The 22794-nt window shown below is 36.5% G+C and overlaps 1 protein-coding gene across 1 annotated transcript in view; it reads right to left on the bottom strand.

The window, feature by feature from the left end:
• Positions 1-22794, bottom strand: part of ADAMTS20 (ADAM metallopeptidase with thrombospondin type 1 motif 20) — a 207035-nt gene that overhangs the window by 20155 nt on the left and 164086 nt on the right. Inside the window, exons 30-37 of the mRNA XM_065887659.1 lie at positions 18863-19036; positions 18615-18785; positions 11032-11232; positions 10195-10324; positions 9890-9984; positions 9707-9801; positions 9024-9157; positions 3243-3334 (exon numbers count right to left, since the gene is read on the bottom strand). Coding sequence (XP_065743731.1) covers positions 3243-3334; positions 9024-9157; positions 9707-9801; positions 9890-9984; positions 10195-10324; positions 11032-11232; positions 18615-18785; positions 18863-19036 — 1092 coding nt within the window. The remainder of the gene's footprint in view (positions 1-3242; positions 3335-9023; positions 9158-9706; positions 9802-9889; positions 9985-10194; positions 10325-11031; positions 11233-18614; positions 18786-18862; positions 19037-22794) is intronic.

Raw genomic sequence — 22794 nt, 5'->3', positions numbered from 1 at the left:
CACAAACACATGGAGGCTAAACAATACGTTACTAAATAACCAAGAGATCACTGAAGAAACCAAAGACTCCCTAACACCGTACACAAAAATAAACTCAAAATGGATTAGAGACCTAAATGTAAGACTGGACACTCTAAAACTTTTAGAGGAAAACATAGGAAGAACACTCTTTGACATAAATCACAGCAAGATCTTTTTTGATCCACCTCCTAGAGCAATGGATATAAAAACAAAAATAAATAAATGGGACCTAGTGAAACTTCAAAGCTTTTGCACAGCAAAAGAAACCATAAACAAGACGAAAAGACAACCCTCAGAATGGGAGAAAGTGTTTGCAAACGAATCCACAGACAAAGGATTAATCTCCAAAATATATAAACAGCTCATGAAGCTCAATATTAAAAACAAACAAACAACCCAATCCAAAAATGGGCAGAAGAACTAAATAGACATTTCTCCAAAGAAGACATACAGATGGCCAAGAAACACATGAAAAGCTGCTCATCATCACTAATTATTAGAGAAATGCAAATCAAATCTACAATGAGGTATCACCTCACACCAATTAGAATGAGCATCATAAGAAAATCTACAAACAACAAATGCTGGAGAGGGTGTGGAGGAAAGGGAACCCTCTTGCACTGTTAGTGGGAATGTAAATTGATACAGCCACTATGGAGAACAGTATGGAGGTTCCTTAAAAAACTAAAAATAGAATTACCATATGATCCAGCAATCCCACTACTGGGCATATACCCAGAGTAAACCATAATTCAAAAAGATACATGCACCCCAATGTTCAATTCAGGACTATTTATAATAGCCAGGACATGGAAGCAACCTAAATGTCCATCAACAGACAAATGGATAAAGAAGATGTGGTACATATATACAATGGAATATTACTCAGTCATAAAAAGGAACGAAATTGGGTCATTTGTTGAGACGTGGATAGATCTAGAGACTGCCATACAGAGTGAAGTAAGTCAGAAAGAGAAAAATATCGTATATTAACGCATATATGTGGAACCTAGAAAAATGGTACAGATGAACCAGTTTTCAGGGCAGAAATTGAGACACAGGTGTAGAGAACAAACGTATGGACACCAAGGGGGGAAAGCGGTGGGGTGGTGGGGGTGGTGGTGTGATGAATTGGGCGATTGGTATTGACATGTATACACTGATGTGTATAAAATTGATGACTAATAAGAACCTGCTGTATAAATAAATAAATAAATAAATAAATAAATATATATATATATATATATATATATATATATATATATATATATATATATATATTATTCAAGTTATCCAGTGACGGAATGACCCAGTTGATTGTATGACTGATTTGACCAGTAACAGAGTGATGTAACAAAACAAACAAACAAACAAAAAACAATTGATTTGCTTGGTTTGTTTATGGCTTATGAATAAAGAACTAAAGTGCTACCTAAGTAACTAGATAGGTAGGTGGAGAAACAGATGGTCAGTAGATAGTTCATTCCCCCCCAAAACATTAATGAGTGTACTATTTAGGATCTCTATCTTCAAAATTCCAATAAATCTCTTCTGGCCACCCCCACACACACCCAATCCAACATATTCTTTTTTTAAATTTACATGTTTTATCTTCTCTCCTAGAGTAAAATCTCATTGAGAGTTCAAACACTGAATAAATATTTACTGTTTAGTCAGTAAATACATCAGGCATTGAAGATATACCTAGGAACCAGTTTCACCAGATGCTTACAGACTAGTGGAGGGAAATGACAAGTAAGCAGATGATTATAATAAGCTTATTATAGATATGATAGATATTGGATGGATAAATAGATGAGAAAGAATGAATGGACACATTTCCCCAATTTGGTAGTTTTAATTTCTAAATCAAATCCAACCATGGGCTGAACAATCCTGAGGTATCTCCAATGCAGTGGCAGCTGGCAGAGAAGCAAAATATCAGGCAGGAACTAAAACCCCTTAATAGGATTTGCCCTGAAAACCTGGCATTTCATAAAGCAACAAATTAAAGGCATTCTACCCTCTGCTCAAGTGGAGCACAGACAATATGTTTCCAATGCATCATATGAACCATAATGTCTTTGTTGTTCTTTAGCCTTAATTTAATTGTAAAGAAATGTGGTATCACATTTTGTTCCGTGAAGAGGAAAATAATCCTTGTATTATGCCAGCCAATAAAAATAACTCAATATGAAAAAAAAGAAAAAGAAAAAAAATTACTACTTGATCTACACTAGTTATATTGAACTCATGGTGGTTGAATAAAACACCTGGTCTTTTTATATGACGTTGCCAGGTTCTACTTGCATTTATGGACCTAAGATTTATATATTTATTCCAGTTAACTTTTTTCATATTCATTTCAGCCTGTAGTTCTAGTGTCTTTTGAACTCCTTTAAGTGTCCTTCTCTAATACAGAAAATGCCCTCTCTTTTTAGCATAAGCATACTTTCTATGTCATAGGATGAAAACTGTGAATGAGAAATTCTTAGAAGAGAGGGCTATGGCAAACCCTTAGCTAGTTATCTTCAAAATGAAATCATTATTATAATTACTATCTCCTGGGCAGGATTTATCATTAATCTATAAATCTACCTAATAATGGTATATTCACCTAGCTTATGTCTCTGTATCTTATCATAAAAAATGTTATTCACACAGACTTTATAAAATCCTATGTTAAAAAAATGAGACAGCAAATTTCTTCTAGGAAGCACACTTTGTACTGGAAAGCTCAAAAATGACATAAAGGGGTGTGCAAAGAGAACTCTGCAAAAGAAAGGACAAAAACAAGAATAAATACATGGAAATGTATTATTTCACAGTAATAGAAAGTTATTCTGAGAATGTTACAGGCCCAAACAGCTAATATAACTGTTGTTAGCAGCAGTGTATGAAAGTCACGTTTGTGATCCATTCCTTTACCTTGTAACTTATGTCCATTCATTTCTATGGACTAAGTCGAAAGATTGTCAGTGATAAAGCATCATGGAAGGAGAAACAGGATCTAAACAATTTAAAATTCTTATTATTACACCCTTCAAACAAACCTGGTACTGGCAAAGATGCTTTTCCTCCAAAGTTTATCTATAACCTTTGAAATAAATTTCATGTCAGAAGTTTGAATTTTCTATTTACTTATGTTTGGTCAAGAAAGTGAATGAAGAGAAACAGTATTAACTTTACTCAGTGAGAAAAAATAATCAACTATGAAATACCTGTGGGCATCTGGCTGCACTATAGCAATCTCCAGCTGTGGCAAATGGAACTGCGTTTCCAAATACTGTCTGGGCAAAAAGAAGGTCTGTAGCTAGAAAATAATAAATGAAATTCTTTAGCACTGAGACATTGTATGTTTTCACATCTTCATTGCAAAACATGCAGTCTTCATATTACATTCTTAAATACATTCATATAACTAATCCAAAATTTTAAGCAAAAATGTTGCACAATTGTAGTACATAATATAGATCAGGCTCTCAAATTTTTATTTAATATAAAAATGTTCACCTCATAAATTGCTCTAAAATATGACAGGAACATCTGTAACTAATCCATATGTTTTAAAAGCTAAATAAATGCTCTATCATATTTTACATCATAGTGAATAGCTAAAATAGATAAAGTGGCATAAGGAGCAAAATTACAGAGGAAAAAACATTATTTAAAGATAAATTATGATAAAGCAACATATACATACTTATAGAGAGTATGCATATCAATTCATTTAGAGAATTCAAAAACACGAAGGTAAAAAGTGTGCCATTTTCTTTGATTTCTTCTATTACTATTTCATTCTTTCTAATCTCACTTTTGTTATTCTTATTAGCAAAATTTCTTGACTGGCAACAATGCTGGGGATTCCATATAAAGTATCAGAAAGAAAGAGTCATTGGCTCAAAAATAGGTTGGGAGGAACCCTAAAGGTTAGCTGGTACAATCACTTATTCATGCTTGAATCACTTAAATAACATCCCAACTAATGCTCATGCAGTCGGTGGCTCTCACCTCTGCTAATGTTGTTTCAAGTATCTTTCAGGAGGACTGCAAGATCACTGCATGCCCTCATGATGACGCCAGTCCCCTAGAGGCAATCCCCAAAGGTAGCATTTCTGGAAATATTTATCATATCTCCAAGGGCAGCTTCCAAAGCCAGCAGGCCTTCCATGGTGTGCCAGAGTCAGCTTGTACCAAATCATGAGAACCAATTGTGTGTGTCTCTTCCCAACTCCATGCATAATGAGCTCATGTTGGTAGCTTAAAATTGGCCATGGTGGGAATATATACCCCATGGAAACTGGCAAAACCTACAAATCAAACTTTTTTTTTCCTGATTGTTAAGAGCTGGTTGTTAAACATTTATCCACACACCACTGCTTATGCATGGTACTTAGGGTTAGGCTGGGCAAACTGACACAGTTTTCAAATTAGCCTTTGCTACTATCTCCTCCATCACTCCCTGGATAACCCACAGATAGCTCTCGCTTAACATGTCCAAAGCTAAATGCATTATCTTTTTCTCCAAACATATTCCCCCTGCTATATTTCTCATCTCATTGAACTATATCAGCATCTACCCAGTTATTTTGGAACTCTTTCTAAACATTCCATGCCACAAATCCCCATATTCCATCTGTTGGAAAATCATAGAGTGTACCTCTTTAATATTTCTCTCAGGTTCTCTATTCTGAACCAAGTCCCTAATTTAGGTCCTTATCACCTTTTATCTGAACTATTATATTAGCTTCCTAAATATCTTCATGGATGCAATTTGTTCTCTCTCCAACTGAGCCTGTTCCCTCCCCTGTTTATACTTTTACCCCAAAGGTCCCCATAACTTAAAAGATAAATTCAGCTGTATAGTTTAGTACACGTTGTTCTTCATGATCTGCTTTCTGGGAACTTCTCTAATAAGCGGCTATCCCCCAACCTCCATTCAATTTATGCTTAGACAAAACTAGACTACTCCTTATTCTCTAGTGGAACCAAAATGCTTCACCATTTCATGCTGTGTTTATGATGTCTCCTCCTGAAACTCCTTCTCCTCACTTTGGTTAATTCAAATTTGTCTTCAGGATTTCCTTAAGATAGTTTCTTGAGGAAAGTTGACTTTTATTCAGCAAATATTTCTTTAGAACCTATTGCGTATTGGGCATTATTATAAGTACTGTAAGAGCACAATAGTGGATGACATAGGGGCCGATGGAACCTGAGTGCTACCAGAGAGAAACAAGTAATAGAGTAGATATTATCATATGTTGTAGGTGATCAATGCTATAGAAAAAAATAAAAAATAAAGCAGGAAAAGAATGAGAAGAAAGGGAGTTTTGGAGTGAAGAGGGTCCAGGATGAATTTATTGGGAAGGTGTATTCAGGAAGAAACTGAGGGGTAAACCCGACAGACAATCATTCTAGGCAGATAGAACAGAAAGTGCAAAGGCCTTAAGGAGGGGTGGAGGGCATGCTTGATGTATTCAAGAAACAGCAAAGGGACAAATGTGTCTGAGCCAGATCGTGCAAGGGAGGAGTGTGGAGGGAAGGAGCAGAAAGGTAATGGAGATGGGAAGGTCTTATTGAGTTTGATTGACCATTGGCAGGATTTTTAATTCTGTTATGAGTTAGATGGGAGATATTTGGAGAGTTTTGAGTAGAGGTTGGGGTTATTAAAAAGATGAAATGAGATAATGTATAAGATAAGACATGGCTTACGTTTTAAGGGATCACTCTGGATTCTCTATTGAGAAGAGAATCTAGGTCAGGAGTTGGGGAAAAGGTGAAAAGGAACCTGAGTGCTACCAGAGTAAACAGGAATACCAGTCAGTAAGCATAAGAATCCAGGTGAAAAAAATGATATGGACTTGGCCCACGGTTATAGCAAATGAGATAATGGCAAAGTGGGATTTTGCATGTGTCTTAGCTCAAGCTGCCCTAACAAACTCTCACAGACTGGGGGGCTTAAACAAAAGAAGTGCAGGTGCAAACAGGGTCAAGTTCTGGTGAGAGCCCCCCTTCCTGGCTTGGAGATCGTCTTCTTGCTGTGTCCTCACATAGCAGAGAAAGAGATTGCTGGTGTCTTTTCCTCTTTTTTTATAAGGGCATTCATCTTACAATTATGGCCCCACTCTCATGAACTAATCTAGACCTAATTATCTCCCCAGGACCAAACACTGTCACATTGGGGATTAGGGCTTCATCATATGAATTATGCAGGACACAATACAGTGCATAGCAGCATGTATGTTAATGATTCACCTGACAGAATTTGATGATGGATGGCACGTAGGTGTGAGATAAAGGGAGGAGTTAAAGACATTGCTATGCTTTAGCAAGAGTAACTAGAAGCTGATGGTTGCCATTTACTGAAATGGTAAAAATTTGGGTAGAAGGACTGGTTCCTTTGTAGAGATGTGAATGGACCTAGAGACTGTCATACAGAGTGAAGTAAGTCAGAAAGAGAAAAACAAATATCATATATTAATGCATATATGTAGAATCTAGAAAAAGGGTACAGATGAACCTATTTCCAGGGCAGGAATAGAGACGCAGAATGAACATGTGGACGCAGTGGGGGAAGGGGAGGGTGGGACAAACTGTGGGATTAGGAATGACATATATGCACTACCATGTGTAAAATAGATAGCTAGTGGGAACCTGCTATAAAGCACAGGAAGCTCAGCTCAGTGCTCTGTGATAACCTAGATGGGTGGGATGGGGGCTGGGAGGGAGGTCCAAGAGGGAGGGGCATAGGTATACATATCGCTGATTCACTTCATTGTACAGCAGAAACTAACACAGCATGGCAAAGCAATTATACTCCAATTAAAAAAAAAAAGAAAGTTCAGTCTTGGATACATTGTCAGAAACATATTAGATTTCATGTGGGTATGTGGAGTAGGGAGTTGAATCTTGCAATTCAGGGCAGCAGTCTGAATTAGAGATATACATTTGGGACTGTCATTTAATAGATGGTATTTGAAATCTATAAGTTGAAAGAGATCCTTAAGGGAATGACTGAGTCCTGAAGTTCTTCAATATTCAGTGTTGTATAAAATGAAGAGTAACTAGCCAAGTTGAGAAACAGTGAGAAAGATGGGAGAAAGAGTGACCAAGACAGGAGCCAAATGATGAGTGTGAGAAGTCCTGGAAACCAAAGACTGCTGATGGATCAAATGGAATGAAAATCAAGAATTTGTCATTGGAGTTAAAGAAATGGAAGAAGAATTGATGATGTAAGAGAAAAAGGAAAGTTTGCTGAAATAATGGTCCTGAGTTGGTACAAAGCAAGGAGCTCAGAGCACAAGTAGAAGGGGTTGCCTCAGATGGCAGCAGAAATAGTTCATCCACAGTGACCAGGAGAGAAGGCAAAGTCTATAGGTCAAGGTTTAGGTCATCAGCAATGAATGACTGGAGTGGAGGTATTAGAAAATTTCGAAGTTTGAAGCCAGAGGAGAAGCTGTGAGTCAGGCATTGGGAAGAGTTGGGGAGGAATGGACCAGGGTCCGTGCAATCTCAGGAGTCATGCATTTAAAGTAAGATCAGTCAGGAGGGCTGTGTATTACTTGCCACATGCAAGATTCATGGTGCAAGTGCAGAGTAGGTGAAAAGTTTAATTTAATCAAGACTGGAGTTTTGGCACACAAGTATGAGGAAGGAAAAGAGAAAGCAAGTGGAAAATGTATACATTTAACATTGTATCTTCAGAGCCCAGTCCAATGCCTGGCAAAATGGCAAGTTTGATAAATTAATGAAAGATAAAAGCTTGCTAAACAGCAAATAAGTTCCCAAATGCCCATTATGTACTCAGCAATGCTGACACAACATATATTATTAAATAACCATTGTTTATAGAACACCTACTACTCGCAAGGCATTTACTAGATATGTTACAAGTATTATCTCTTAATCCTAACCGAAAAAAAAAAAAAAAAAAAAAGGAAAAAAAGCAGAAAAAAAAAAACCTGAGAGGCATCTTATTATGACTGGTAACTGGATGCAGAGAATTTACACCCAGCAATCTAACTCCAGAGTCTATGATCATAACTAAAGCATTATAACACTTACCCACTGCAGTAATTGTGGGTGTTCAGTAAATGGTAGCCACTATTACTGACAATAATAGTTCACCATCATATGACTGATTTAGAGATTATGTATTCATGCATTCACTGTCTCAACAAACATTGTTTTGTTTCTTTTTGTGGTTTAGGTGCTGTGCTAGGCACTGGTGATTCAATTGTGATTTAGAGTTTCTGCTTCTGAAATGAACTTCTTTGCATTTTCATGTCACTATGTAATTTTCAGGAGGGCAGACTGCCTGATGCTCAGTGTATGTTAGGTTTCATAAAGTATATTTACTTTAACTTGACTGTACTATAAATTACTTCCTAGAAAGGCAGCAGGTCCATAATCTGGGATCTGTGAGTGGGACTTTATCTCCCTGCAATGCCAGTTACTAACTGTATGAATTGGGCCAATCACTTAATTCTATAAGTGCATCTTAATTTCATCACTTGCAACAATGTGATGAAATTTTGCCTTATTTATTATAGGGTTGTTAAAAAGATCAGATGAAATAAAGTATAAGAAAATACTAGACAAACTGTCACCTGAAGCTAATGTTAATTATTACTTTAAGCCCTTGCAAAAAAGCTTATACAACTACATTGAGGATATTAACTTCCTTATTTTTAATGTAATTGAGGATTTTAAGGTAGATTGTTATATCTTGGAAGGGCAGGATCTTTACTATGACAGTATCCTTACTATCTTTACTAATGACAGTGTCATTACCACTACATTTTATTAAGGGTTCCCATGGTTTGTATCATTGCACTGGAACTATGTAGCTAATAACTTTTTAAAAAGAATTCTAAGTAATTATTGTACAATGCTAGGCCCTTCTCTATACCCTAGCTACCACATATACCATATAGTATATTGTTACACTTGCATTAGCAAACAGGTACTTTTCATTCTACAAATAGAGATTCAGCACTTACTTTTAATTTGCATGGAATTAAGATCAATTCTTATTTTGCTGAAAACAGTGTGTCCAGCAGCCAAGTAGTCATTTTTACACTCACAGTCTTGCCTCCTGCTTCCATTAAAAGGACATTCATATGGATTTTGCAGTCTGTAACAACATTAAAATATTTTAGTATTAGATACCATTATTAGACCATAAAGCAGATAAATGGTAAACTTTGGAAGTGGGAAGGTAAAAGACACACTCTTCAATATTTTAGGGTCAACAGGTTAAATGTGAAAGAAATGAAAAATCACTCAACAAGTTAAATGTCAAAGAAATACAAAATGATCACTGGGAAAGTCAAGACCAGTTTGTGGAAAAATAATTCAGCTGTAGTTCTCCTAGCTTTTATTACTGGAATTAATTTGACTTCTATGAAAATACACACAGGTCTTAAATTCTTCCCTCCTCTGTTGTCTCACTGCTCACCCATATTATCCTTCTTAGTCAGTCTCTCTGTGAGTACATGTTAATGCTCAAATCTTTATTATTGAACAGGCATGGACAACATCTGGCTTAGGTCATAATATGTCTACCTGTTTCTAAATTACTTGTCACACTGGGAGCTATTCAAGTACCACTCTGAACTCTGGAACTTCTAATTCTCTTGAAGGACCATGAAAATGCACAGATAAGGCAAAACACAGCATATACCTAAAGCCATATACTTCAGAAAAGTTGTCTTCTTCACCTTTGACCAATGATATATATTCCTTGGGGTTCTGCAAGTGCATGCCAGCACAATAGATCTAAAGAGAAAATGCAAAGATCTAGAAAAGATTTTTTTCAAAGTCAACAGTCAATGCTAAAATCAAATAGGAGCTGTCTTCATAATACCTTTATTATTCTTCCTTTAATGTTAAGGTAATAGTCACCATCTTTGGTAATGTTGTTTTTCACTTGGATTTCTTTACAGCTGGTAAATGTTTTACCTTCAAGGACAAGTGAGTACAACTTATCAACAATAAACAAATTACAGACACAACATGAATTTAACTCAATTACACCAATATTGTTATATTCTGAAAAAACAGAACTTTCATTTTGTGGAGTGTATGACTACTCTAAATATTTATTTTCAGATTTTAATTAAAACTTCTTAGGAACACTTAGGTTCTAGATTTTTGAAGTCTAGTACTTACAGTCATGGACATAACATTTCTTTTGAGCATCTGGTTTTAAACTCTTTAAACATAAGTCACTGGACCAACCATTGTCAGCTATGCATTCCACTCTTCTCTCCATTATCCCAACTCCACAAGTCACAGAGCACTGTGAACAGAGTAAAATCTGAAGGTAAAGTATATAATGGATAATAAGGCCAGTAAATACATATCTCCTCCTTTCAAGCTAGGTCCTTTTGGAACAAACTGATGATCAATAATGGCTAGAATTTCTGCAGACACAAAAATATCCTGGAGGCTAGAGAGTCACAGGTGGAGCTAATCCTTAAGAAACTCAATCTATTCTTTCTCAATTACTGGCTCCTTTCCATTTATTTTGTATAGTTAGCTCAGCAGTATATTGTAAATACCCGATAAATATTAATTAATGATGGTTATTCAGACTACTGAGTTTTTACTCATTGTTGTATGCTGTTTGCAAAGCAATATTTACTTGCTTTCTATCAATTAAATTGGAAATGGAATATGGTGCAAATAACCTGTATTACTCATACATTAGATCTATTTACTTTTTCACTTAACCAATAAGTATTGCTTAAGCATCTATTCAAAATGCAAGCCACTGTGCCAGGTGCTCTGAGGAAAAGAAACAAGTATTAATTATGGTTCCTGCTTAAGGCAGGTTATAGCAAACTTAGAAAAAGAGATAATAACTGATAAATAACTGGTAAAGTGATTGTTAGACAATAGGGGTATGAGACAACTCTGATATCTAGTTAGCAGTGCAGAATAGTAGGCATCCCACAACAAGAAAGTCTCATTCAGAAGGTTTTAAATTCATAATTATAAACTGACCTTGCTCCATTTTCCAACTTTCCAAGTGGCCATATGCAAACAGGTTCTAAAATTGCATTTGTAAACCTGAGGGGAAGGCAGCACAGGGCATTCTTGATAGTCTATAGGCCACAGCTCATGAAGCTTATATTTCTCAGTAGATCGGATCCCAATGCAATATGAAATCCTTTGTCGGTAACTAAATCCACAGTTACCTGCACACTGAAAAATACAATGTTACGAAGGGAGAAGAAGATGCTCTTAAACTTAACCAGGGTTAAGCACCACTACTTTCCACGTGCTTAATATATACTATGTTATGGTATCCCCACAACAATCCTATTTATTAGCCTCATTTACAGATGGGTAAACAAATGTTCAGAGGTATTAGGCAACTTTCACAGAGTTGTACCAGGATGGAGAGGATCCAGATTCAGGATAGATTGTCTTTTTTCAGTGCCTATGTTTTTTCTGTTTGTTTGTTTGTTTGTTTTCTGTTTTCTTGGTCACACTACAAAGAAAAGCTTAACTGAATGAAAATTTATTTCCTGGTAAGCAGAGCTTTGGAGAAATGAAACATATCAAGCGTTCTTACCTGAAATAAAGGACATTTATTAGTCTTAATGTACTTGTAACTCTATATAAGTTTAGCATATATTTACCTCTACACATACAATGTGATGTGTACTACCATCTGACTAGAATAGGTAAGTGATTTAGATATAAATTAACGATCCAGAGAAAAGAATGGGCAAATAGATTTCTGACTCCAACAAAAAGGAGTAACAAGGAATAGAGTTACCATCTGACCTAAAACAAAAAAAAATACCTGAACAAAATATGTATTGATAAAACAATGGCTCTTAAGACACTGGACATTAGGCAATAAAGGACAGTGATTCCCTGGGAGACGGAAACAAACAAAGTGACCCTATAATTGCTCCAGCTTAACGTCTTGAGAGAGTTTCCAGGTTTTGGAACAAGGAAAGGGATCCCAAGGGGACAGCAGAGTTCTGACCAGTGCAAACATGTGAGGACTCCAACTGAGGCCAAGGGATGGACCGATTAAAAGACATATGGGGACGTCCCTGGTAGTCCAGTGGGTAAGACTCCGTGCTCCCATGCAGGGGACCCAGGTTCGATCCCTGGTCGGGGAACTAGATCCCGCACTCATGCTACAACTAAAAGTCCGCATGCTGCAACTAAGAAGTCCGCATGCCACAACTGAAAGATCCCATATGTCACAACTAAAGATCCCACATGCCACAACAAAGATATCGTGTGCCTCAAATAAGACCTGGTGCAACATAAATAAATATTTTTAAGTAAATAAATGACATATGAATCACTGTATCTGGCACTCACACAGGACCAAATATAGTGTCTGTTCCCTTCATTCAGATTGGAAAACCTTATATACATGCAGCAATAGGTAGAGTACTCAAAAGGGTCTTGCCACAGTAGAGGGGAATAGCTAACCTTAGACTAAACAATGAACTGGTCTCCCATAAAATATCTTAAGAGCAAGACAAGAAAAGATCACACTTCTTACGGATAAAATAACTGCATTCTGGAACAAAGCTCAAAATATACGTATAGAAATAAAAACTATCCAGTAGCCAACAAAGTAAAATTCATAATGCATGGCATGCAATAAAAAATTAACTGGCATGCAAAGAGGCAGGAAAATATAACCTATGATGAGGAGAAATATCCATCTATCAAAGCAGCCCCAAAGGAGTAAGTGACATCGGTGAAAACAGCAGAGCAAGGACATCTGAAAATGTTCTCTTCTATAAAAGCAATGAGAAAACTGACAAAACTTGTGAAAATCAACTTTTTCAGAGCTCTGTAAATTAACCAAAGGCTTGCAGCAATCCGGGAAGCATTTATTAAAGAAATAAGGCTAAATCTCAGTAAGAACAGTGAGCTTTGTGTGTTTTAGTTTGCCCTATTCCCATTCCCCCTCTTCAGCTCTATAGGAGGATTGAAAATCTATAGCCCTGCAAACATAGTGAAAAACAAAAGCATGGAAGCCTCCAGAGGGATTGGACATCTTTCTAAGCCTCATTTCCAGAGAACTGTCATTATTTGAACTGTTTGGTGGTTTTCTGAAAGACCTCACTTTCAAGTCTCTATTTGACTTTACCCAGCACTTGCCCAGTGCTAAAAGCCTTCTCCTTGGAGGCATTTTTTAACACAATTAAAGGCTATTGTTTAACTTTGCAGCTTCCAGAGGAAGTGGATAACAGTCAGGCAAGCAATGGGCTACCAAGAAAAGCTTAAAAGGAAAAGCTTGGAAAGGAGATGTCCACAGGGGCTTTAAAAACTCCAACAGAGTCATAGATAACTAGAAGGCCATGGACATACATAAGGTTGTGCACATGTCTAGGGCTGTGTGCAAGCTTAGGAAATATCTGAGAAGTACCTACACTCTCATTTCTGGCTGATGTCAAGGCTCTGCTCAAGCAGGAAGTTAAGGTTAAGGAAGAGTTGTCAACTGCCTCATCTAGTGTTGAAGATGCCCACACATGCACACAGAGCCTCTTGGCAAAGACTGGAGATTACTGGTTCCAAGTATCTCAGGAAATCACTATCCAGTCATTAGTTGAAAATTAATCAGATAGAGACTTTAGTGACCACATGAGACAAAGAATACAGACTTTACAGTTAGTTCAGAAAAGTCACTGAACAAACAAACAAACAACAACAAACAGCAGTAACAACAAACTCTGGGAAGATGGGAGAACATGTGTAGAAATCTGTGTATAGAAATCTATGTAGACCTATAACAAGTAAAGAGATTGAATTAATAAACAAAAAACTTCACACAAATAAAAACTCAAGACCAGAGCCTTCATTGGTGAATTCCCCCAAAAGTTTAAAGAATTAGCACCCTCCCCCTCCAAAACACTTCCAAAAGATAGAATAGAAAAGAACACTTCCTAATTTGTCATATGAGGCCAGTATTTCCCTCATACCAAAACTAGACAGACATAACAAGGAATGAAAACTACAGACCAATATCTCTTGTGAATATAGATGTAAAAATCCTCAACAGAACACTAGCAAAACAATCCCAGAAGCAAATAAAAAGGATCATACACCATGACAAAGTAAGATTTATCCTAGGAATGTAACATTGTTTCAACATGCGAAATCAATCAATGGAATACATCATACAAATAGACTCATAAAGACCACACGAGCATCTCAATAGATGCAAAAAAAGCATTTGACAAACTGACACATTTTCATTATACAAACACCAAGCAAACTAAGAATAGAAGGGTATAATAAAGAGAATCTACAAAAAAATCCATAGCTAACCTATTCAATTATGAAAATTGAAAGTTTTCCTCTAAAGAGAAGGATATCTGTTTTTACCATTTCTACTCAACATTGTTTTGGAGTTTCTAGCCAGGGATACTAGGCAAGAAATGAAGTAAAAGTCACCCAGATTTAAAGGAAGAAATAAAACTACCTGGATTTGCAAATGATATACTTCTGTATATAGAAAATGCTAAGTAATCCACACAAAAAAAGAACTGTGCTCAATAAATGTGTTTAACATACAAAAATCAATTCTATCTCTACACATTATGAACGGACAAGCAGAAAATGAAATTAAGAGTATAATTTCATTTTCAGGAGCATAAAAAATTAATAAAATTTTTAGGAACAAAATTAACCAAAAAAGTGTAAGATTTGTACAATGAAAACTATAAACTATAAAGCATCCTTGAAATAAATTAATAAGACCTAAATAAATGGAAAGACATGTCAATTCACAGATTGGAAGACATTATTAAGATGGCAACATTCCCCAAACTGATCAAGATTCAATGTAATCTCTAACAAAATTCTAGCTGGAGTTTACACAGAATATGATAAGTTGATCCTAAAATTTATATAGGAATGTAAGGGACACAGCATAAGCAAATAATCTTGAAAAGGAAAAGCAAAATTGGTTCTCTCACACTTCCTGATTTCAACACTTACTATAAAACTACCTTACTATAAGACCAAGACTATGTGGTAATGATATAAGGATAGGCACATAGATCAGGGAACTGAATTCAGAGTTCAAAAATAACTCTTCAGTAATAGATAACTCAATGAGGAAAGAACAGTTTTTTCCAAAAATTGTGTTGGAACATCTGGATAGCCACATGCAAAAGGATAAAGTTGGACCCCACTTCACATCATATACAAAAATTAATACAAAGTGGATTACAGACCTAAACGTATCAGCTAAAATTATAAAATTCTTAGAACAAAATATAAGTGTGAATCTTTGTAACCTTGGATGGGCAATAGTTTCTTAGAAATGATACCTAAAGTACAAGTGAACAGAAAAAATAAATTTGATGTCATCAAAATTAAATACATTGGTGCACAAAAGACGCTATCAAGAAAGTGAAAATGCAAGAGAAAAAGTTACAGCTGACACCACAGAAATACAGGATTATAAAAGATTACTGCTAACAATTACATGCCAACTAATTAGATAATCTAGAAGACATGGATAAATTTCTAGAAATGTTCAATTTCCCAAGACTGAACCAGGAAGAAATAGAAAATATGAATAGACCAATCACATGCACTGAAATTGAAACTGTGATTTAAAAACTCCCAGCGAACGAAAGTCCAGGACCTGATGGCTTCACAGGTGAGTTCTATCAAAAATTTAGAGAAAAGTCAACACCTATCCTTCTCAAAATATTCTAAAAAATTGCCAATGAAGGAACACTTCCAAATTAATTCTACAAGGCCAGCATTACCCTGATACCAAAACTAGACAAAAATATCTCACACACACACACACACACACACACACACACACACACACACACACACACAAATACAGGTCAATATCACTGATGAACATAGATGCAAAAGTCCTCAACAAAATATTAGCAAACCAAATTCAAGCCGGATTTAGTCCAGGGATGCAAGGATGGTTCAATATCCACAAATCAATCAACGTGATATACCACATTAAGAAAATGAAGGATAAAAGTTATATGATTATTTCAATAGTACAGGGAACATAACTCAATATAATAAAGGTTATATATGACAAACCCACAGCTAACATCACATTCAGTGATGACAAGTTGAAAGCTTTTCCTCTAAGCCTTCTTCTAAGATCGAGAACAAGTCAAAGATCCCACTCTCACCACTTTTATTCAACATAGTTTTGGAAGTTCTAGCTACAGCCGTCAGACAAGAAAAAGAGATAAAAGACGTTCAAATTGGAAAGGAAGAAGCAAAACTGTAACCATGGGCTTCCTTGGTGGGGCAGTGGTTGAGAATCTGCCTGCTAATGCAGGGGACACAGGTTCGGGCCCTGGTCTGGGAGGATCCCACATGCCGCGGAGCAACTAGGCCCGTGAGCCACAACTACTGAGCCTGCGCGTCTGGAGCCTGTGCTCTGCAACAAGAGAGGCCGCGATAGTGAGAGGCCCGCACACCGCGATGAAGAGTGGCCCCCGCTTGCCACAGCTAGAGAAAGCCCTCGCACCCGACACAGCAAAAATAAATTAATTAATTAATAAACTCCTACCCCCAGCATCTTCTTTAAAAAAAAAACAAAACTGTAACCATTTGCAGATTACATGACATTATATATAGAAAACCCTAAAGACTCCACCAAAGAACTATTGGAACTAACGAATGAATTCACTAAAGTTGTAGGATACAAAATCAATACACAGAAATCTGTTGCATTTCTATACACTAACAACAAACTATCAGAAAGAAAAATTTTAAAAACCATTCCATTTACAATTGCATCAAAAGTAATAAAATACCTAGGAATAAATTTAACCAAGGAGGTGAAAGACCTGTACTCTGCAAACTATAAGACATTGATGAAAGCATTGAAGATGACACAAGTAAATGGAAAGATACACCATGCTCATGGATTGGAAGAATTAATATTGTTAAAATGTCCACACTACCCAAAGCAATCTATAGATTTAATGCAATTCTTATCAAAATACCAGTGGCATTTTTCACAGAACTAGAACAAAGAATCCAAAAATTTGAATGGAACCACAAAAGGCCTGGAATAGCCAAAGCAATCTTAAGAAAAAAGCCCAAAAACCCCCAAAGCTGGAGTTACCATGCTCTTGGATTTCAAACTGTATTATAAATCTACAGTAAACAAAACTGTATGATACTGGCACAAAAACAGAAACATAGCTGAATGGTACAGAATAGAGAGCCCAGAAATAAACCCATGCTTATATGGTCAATTAATCTACGACACAAAGCTAGGAATATACAATGGGGAAAAGACAGTCTCATTGATAAATGGCATTTGGAAAACTCGACAGCTATGTGCTAAAGAATAAAACTGGATGCTTTCCTTATACCATATACAAAAATAAACTCAAAATGACTAAAGATTTAAACGTAGATCTGAAACCCTAAAACTCCTGGAAGAAAACATAGGTAATACGCTCTTTCACACCAATCTTAGCAGTATTTTCTTGTATACATCTCCTCAGGCAAGGGCAACAAAAGCGAAAACAAACAAATGGGACCACATCACAATAAAAACCTTTGGCACAGCAAAGGAAACTATCAAAAAAGTGAAAAGACAACCTACTGAATGGGACAATATATTTGCAATGATATATTGGATAAGGGGTTAATATCCAAAATATATAAAGAACTCACACAACTGAATATCAAAAAAAAAAGCAAACAATTCAGTTTAAAAATGGGCAGAGGATCTGAAGATATTTTTCCAAGAAAGACATACAGATGGCCAACAGACACATGTAAAAATACTCAACATTACTAATCATCAAGGAATTTCAAATAAAAACTGTGATATCACCTCATACCTGTCAGAATGGTTATAATCAAAAAGACAACAAACAAACAAGTGCTGGCAAGGATATGGAGAAAAGGGAACCCTCCTGCACTGCTGGTGGGCATATAAATTGGTACAGCTACTATGGAAAATATTATGGTGTTTCCTCAAAAAATTGTGAATGGGCATTACTATATGATCCAGCAAAATTCCACTTCTGGATATTTTCCTGAAGAAAACAAAAACACTAACTCAAAAAGATATATACACCCCAACATTTATTGCAGCATTGATTACAACATTCAAGATATGGAAGCAACCTAAGTTTCCATAAATAGATGAATAAAGAAGCAATAGATAGATGATAGATAGATAGATAGATATAGGTAGATAGATAGATAGATATATGGATGATGACAGAGATATATGCTGTACCCCTTACACTTATACAGGGCTGTGCGTCAATTATATCTCAATAAAACCGGAAGAGAAAAATTTTTTAAAGCAGCCAACTATGCAGGGACAGATGCCAAACCATCCCTGGTAGTCGGTTTCAAAGTTGTCATCGCTTCAGAACTGCACCAGAGTTTAACATACATGTTGCTGTTACTCTATTTGCACCATCCAACTGCCAGCGATTTTATCCCTTAGATTGATATGCACACCATCATCTGCTCCCATGTTCAAATTTAGACCCAGTTTCAACTGGGTCAAATTTGAAACTCAGCTGTGTTTTCCAGGAGCGAAAATTCTCAACTTCTTTTCTTTGCCTTACCTGTGATGAGTCTCCCGTTACCACAATATACTTGCAGGGAGGGTTTCTGCACTTTCTGACCGCAAGAGGTCTGGCTGAAGGATCGCAGAAACTTTCATTCACTTGCGTGTTTTGTGCACCCACGCACTTCACTTGCCGACGTGTCTCTCTTTTCTTACATGACGTTGAACACTAGAAATACAATGACGAAATGAAGAACACATTCTTTCACTGAAGGGTTGTCTGAAAGTGTACTTGACAATACTCACATCCAGCCACTCTCCCGCCACCCAATGGTACTGTATGCAGTCCTGACGCCAACATTGTCTCTGAAAATAAGGCCGTGTGGACTGATCACACTTTTCTTCCGCCACCCGACCAACACCTCGCAGTCTGCAGTACACATCCCTTTGCTGAACTCCAGAGCCACAGGTCACAGAGCACTATGAAGAAACCCAAACAATTGGAATAATTAACTAACAAATATCAAATTACGTAAAAATCGCAAAGTAGAGCAAAATTATACCATGCATTAGATAGAAAATACACGCAAGAAGTATTTTTAACATTGCCTGGTCTGGAGCACCTATACAAGTATACAAATAGATGTTCTTTATTTTGCAATACCTATTCAAGTCTTGTAGAAACTATGACCAGATACTCCATCCGAATTGATAGCTCTCTCTTCTGACTTAAACATACTTAATATCTATAAAATTTACCACACAAGCTATTCTACTACTACATTGCTTTTGAACATTATTTAAATATTGAAATTACACTGTATTCATAATCTCCCTCAAAGCAATAATAATTTACAAGTTTGGGTTCTATCCATCTTTATACCTGCCATCCCTATTACAGCTTGGGGATCCAAACATTTGCTGATTTGTTGACTCGTGATTGTATTTCAGTGGAGAGGTGTTTTGGGAAACTGATCGTGCAAGCTTACAGTTTACTTGGACAACCTTGTCTTAGCCTCTCCTTTCACTTGTCTTATCTGTACAAAGAAGGTTTTGTGTTATTTGTAAAATTTCACAGAACATGTCCCACACACTTATTCCTCGCAACAGCTCTTCAAACAGCTCTTCAAAGGAGGCACAAGGGCTGAGGGCCCGGAACTTAGCTAAGTCATTTGCCTGAGCTGCTACTTGAAGTCAGTGGTGAAGCAGGTTTAAGCCCGCTTCTTTCTGACTGCAGCCTTTGAGCTCTCCCTGTGTTGCCTCCACGGGATGGAGAAGGACTTGGCAACTTCTCAGGGTTTTCTCAACTCTGCAAGGCCAAGCCATAAAACAGCAGAGCCTGACCACAACCAAGAGCTAGGATGCCAATATTAATAAAGTAGGCAGAACGTCTAAGGGTATTTATTTAATTTGTGAGCTTGGTTTTTATACTCTTCGTTATTCCAGAAGGGATTGGAGGTCATATTGAGTGTTACATGGGGCCTCATGGCTGTTCGCAACTGTGACAGTGTAAGGGTAAAACTTCAGGTTTTTCATTAAGGTCTCTATTTCTGCAGGATTCACAGAGTCAGTGGTTGCTTTTTTCTCTAACAGTAAATATGTCTCTGCAGAATATGCTTTCACCATGAATTTTAAAACACTTAAAGCCCACAAAAGCTAAGAACTTAGTTCACCTGTTAGACTCAAGTTCCTCTTATAAACTCTTGCAACAATTTTACTGTAGCGGCACCTTTAAATTTAGTTTTCTGTCTTGTGTGTATAAGCGGCAACCACTGACTTAAAAGAGGATTTTTATATTTTTTTAACTTACAAAGAATATTATGCATATCTACATCGCTTACTTATATTGACCCTCATTTTATGCTTTAGCAGTTGAATTTTGACAGCTCATTGAATGTTTTCACAAAAAAGACATGGCTCCTTTGTATGGAGATAATAATAACTTAATGTGTATTTTGTGCAGGGCACAATATTAACCAGACTAAGATGTCAGGTTGTAGTTTAACTTATCTGAACCTTTGGTGAAATGTTTAGTCTATAACATAAGGCTCCTGCAAACATTTTCCAGTAATAATTTCACAAATATAAACCATGTTCAGAAAAATTCCTACTTCTAAACTTGAAAAAAAAATCCTGAAAACAAATTTCACAAAACACAATTTAGCAAGAAGTTCTTTCAGATAAATAGCGTTTTCTACAGTTCAATAATCCACAGTGGCTGACTGATTCTTTGACCACAGCATGCATTTAGAAGAGTCCACTGACACCATAGGGGGCTACTATAATGGACCTCACCCTCAAAGGAAAAGAAAAAACTGGACTACTGCTTGGAAGAACACAAGTAACTTTTGTTTTTCAGCATTTTTTAGAGATAAGAGTACAAAAGACTAAACTGATGTGATTTCAGATTTGAACAGAGGAGAGAATTCTTTGCTTAAATGAAGTATTTCTTAGCCTCATGTCATTGATAACCCTAACTGCCAAGTCCAAGAGACACTTTTCAAGTCTTTTCTTAGTTAATCTCACTGACACCGTCAGCACCAGTGACCACATTCTGTTGAGCCTTTCTGGCCTCTGTGATTGAAATTCCCTCTGGTTCCAGGTACTCTCCTCTTGTAGTCCTTAACTGACTCTATTTTCTCTGTTTAGCCTTTAAGTGTTAGCATCTCCCAGGGTTCTCTTTATAACTTGCTTCTCTTTATACCCTCTGAGCTCTTTCTGAGCAATTTCTTCTATGTCCCAATAATTTTAAATCTGTTCTCTCCAGCCTTGATCATAATTCTGAGCTCTCCATTTATATTTTCATGTATTTACAAGGAATTTTTCATGTATTGACAAGAATTTTCATGTATTTTCTACATAGATAGGTCAAAGGCACCTCAAATCCAACATTTCCAAAGCCTAACTTATCGCCTTTGCCCATCAGCTCCTCTTACGAGCTGCGGATGCTGTGAAGACATGATAACTCACTCTTACATCCAGCAACTTATTAGAATGACCTCTCAAGGTACAGCTGTAACTCCAGAGTAGTCACCCTTATTCAACAGCTTTATTGAACCACATTTTTATAAGCATGTTAAATTTTATCTTTCTTTAAAAATCCAAGTAACTCATATGAAGGCAATGCGAGTCTATCATTACGAGTATGACACAAATAATTGATTGGAAGGCACTAACTGACCGCCACTGCATAATTTAACTCAGAGAGGAAAAGTCAGCCAAATTTCCTATTCACGCGTACATGTACTACAACACTGCATAGCCTGGTGCTTTAAAAACTTGACAGTGGAAGTGGAGAAGGTAAGTTTTAGCCAATCCACAGGTACTGTAGCTGTTTTAGCTACTGTAGAGCAGAGATGAAGAAACGTTAGAACATGCATTGCCAAATGGGTTCATTAAGGCTAACTCACTCTGCTATTTAATAAAAAATTATTTAAAATGTCATAGTAAAGTCCTTTCTTGATGCATTATTTATAATTTCTTGTTAATGGATTAAGGTTTTGATTTTATTATAGTCAGTTATTTGTAACTATAGTTTATTTCAAATGCATCAATACTGTAGCAGTAGTATTAGCAGTAGTACAGGATGTTGAGTTAGAAAAGACTCTAGGAATATCTAATTCCAATTCCTCTTCCATCCTGAAATCCATTTTACAGCAGTAGTGAATGAATGAATATCAAACCTACCCATACTTCCACAGCCTCAGTATGAGTAAGTTCACTGTATCCTGAAAGCAATCATTTCCTTTTTGGGTGACTCTGAAGTTTTAGCAAATACTCTCCTATATTGAGCTGAAATATTCTTCTGTAAACTTTACCCACTGTCTAGACCTGTCCTCCTTATCAACATAGAACAAATTCATACTTACTTTCATGTGAGAAAGTATAAAAGTGTGAGGTCTGGAAAGGGAGCAGCTATTTTATGACCATTAGGATTGATCAACAGAATCACAGAAATGCCCATTCAGCACCCTGCCATTGTGGAGCTACTGAATCAAACTTAAATCTAGTGACCTTCTGGTCTTGTTATGTGAAGAGTAAGTGACTTTGAGTTCGAGCCACTAATAATCAGTACTTTTCCTACTTGCAACAGAATACAGTGGAACTGATACAGAATAGTTATAACAATTCGATTGTGCTTCTCTGGAGATTTGGTAATTTGTCAAGACTTTTCTTACAGTGTGGGTCTCAGAATAGGCACTGCTCCAAAAATCTGACTAGAATTTATTAGTGCAAAA

This window comes from Phocoena phocoena, chromosome 11 (assembly GCF_963924675.1).
Source record: "Phocoena phocoena chromosome 11, mPhoPho1.1, whole genome shotgun sequence".
Lineage (NCBI taxonomy): Eukaryota > Metazoa > Chordata > Mammalia > Artiodactyla > Phocoenidae > Phocoena > Phocoena phocoena.
The sequence above is the reverse complement of the archived record's forward strand: the minus strand, read 5'-3'. Positions and strand labels throughout refer to the sequence as shown.